The 1,562-nt window shown below is 57.7% G+C and overlaps 1 protein-coding gene across 1 annotated transcript in view; it reads left to right on the forward strand.

The window, feature by feature from the left end:
- The window catches only part of LOC100541478 (T-box transcription factor TBX2), a 3,454-nt gene extending 1,947 nt beyond the window's left edge, over positions 1–1,507 (forward strand). Inside the window, exon 3 of the mRNA XM_010726917.3 lies at positions 337–1,507. Coding sequence (XP_010725219.1) covers positions 337–729 — 393 coding nt within the window. The 3' untranslated portion in view covers positions 730–1,507. The remainder of the gene's footprint in view (positions 1–336) is intronic.
- The last annotated feature ends 55 nt before the right edge of the window (positions 1,508–1,562 follow it).

A 1,562-nucleotide genomic window follows, 5' to 3' on the forward strand; every position in this document is an offset into this window, starting at 1 on the left:
AAAAAAAAAGGACGGAAATATTAAAAGTGGCTGAAAATGCGTGGCAAATTCACCTGGCGTTGTCAGGGCGGTGATAAATCGGGGGGATCCTGGGTGCTGCTTTCTTGCTGTGCCTTCCCCCTGACCTCCTTCTCTGGGGGCAGATCGGGCCATGGCACCAACGAAAAAAGAGATCTCCCTCTCTGGCAGCTGCTGCTGTTCTCTCCTCACAATGAATTTGGATGTTTCTTTTTATTTTATTTTATTGTTTTCTGAGGAGAAATGAAGGGTTTTGCAGGGAGGTGATGGCGGTGGGGCTGACCGCAGGCTCTGCTCTCTCTCCCCCTCCTACCCCAGACCATTCTGAACTCCATGCACAAATACCAGCCCCGCTTCCACATCGTGAGGGCCAACGACATCCTCAAGCTGCCCTACAGCACCTTCCGCACCTACGTGTTCCCCGAGACCGACTTCATCGCCGTCACCGCCTACCAGAACGACAAGGTAGGGCCAGCAGCACCCGACCCCAATCCCTGTACCGACCCCCAGCCCCACACACCAACCCGAGCTCCTGCACCCCATCCTCTACCCCTTTTTGGGTCTGTTTTCACGATGCTGCCCAACCCCAGTTGGGCTGCTGACATAGAACGTTTTGGGCAGAGAGGCAAAAAGGCAGCAACAGGAGAACGGTTGGAGCCCAAACCCTCAAAGCAGGCACTCTCCATATTACTATTATTATTACCGCTGTAACAACGATTCCTACTATTAATTTCCCCCCTCAGCAGCACCTTCCATGCACGGATAGCCTCTTGCAGAAGGTGCCACGGAAGAGCCAAAAAATCAGAGCTGGAGAAGCCCATTTCAGTCACTTTCTGTGATTCAGCGATTGTCACCCATTGAGCCGTGGGGGGGCGCGGCCCCTCGGAGGGCTCCATGCGCGCGTGTGTGCCTTAACCCAAAAGCTGACCCCCACCTCCCCCCCCTCGGCTGCTGATGCTAATTGACAGCTCTGTCTGAGGGTCCTGGTGGGCTTGTTTCCCTCGTAAAGTTTATGACGAAGAGTCACAATCGATTAACGAGCACTCTGTCTGCCCGCCTGCCGCACGCTGCCTGCCGGTGGGCTCCGTCGGGCGGTCGGGGGCCCCGTCGGGCCGGGCCATGCATTTTTAAAGCGTCCCTCTCGGGGCCGTGTTTCAGAGCCATGCATTATTGAGCGTCCTAATGTCGCCGGCCCCAGCAGTCCGTCGCGGGGAGGGATAAGAATAGCTTTTAACCAGCGCAGCGCGGCTCAGTCGCCATCTTCCCTCCGGGGGGCCGTGAAAAATAACTTCCTATCATTAAGACGCTATTAATAATTCAGGCGAAACCTCAGCATCATTTTTAATAAAGCATGTGCTGTGTTAAAGCGGGGACGCGGCGCGTTTCGCAACGTGCGCCGTGCATCCCCCGCCCCGGCCGCGACCCCCCGACGGCCCCGAAGGGACGGATGGGTCTGAGGGCACCGCAGGGGCGGGCAGGGGGCGCCGGCGGGGGTGGGGGGGGGTGGAGCGGGCAAGGCGTCAGTCGCTTCTCTCCGCGTCCCC

Source organism: Meleagris gallopavo, unplaced genomic scaffold, assembly GCF_000146605.3.
Source record: "Meleagris gallopavo isolate NT-WF06-2002-E0010 breed Aviagen turkey brand Nicholas breeding stock unplaced genomic scaffold, Turkey_5.1 ChrUn_random_7180001860632, whole genome shotgun sequence".
Taxonomy (NCBI): Eukaryota; Metazoa; Chordata; class Aves; order Galliformes; family Phasianidae; genus Meleagris; species Meleagris gallopavo.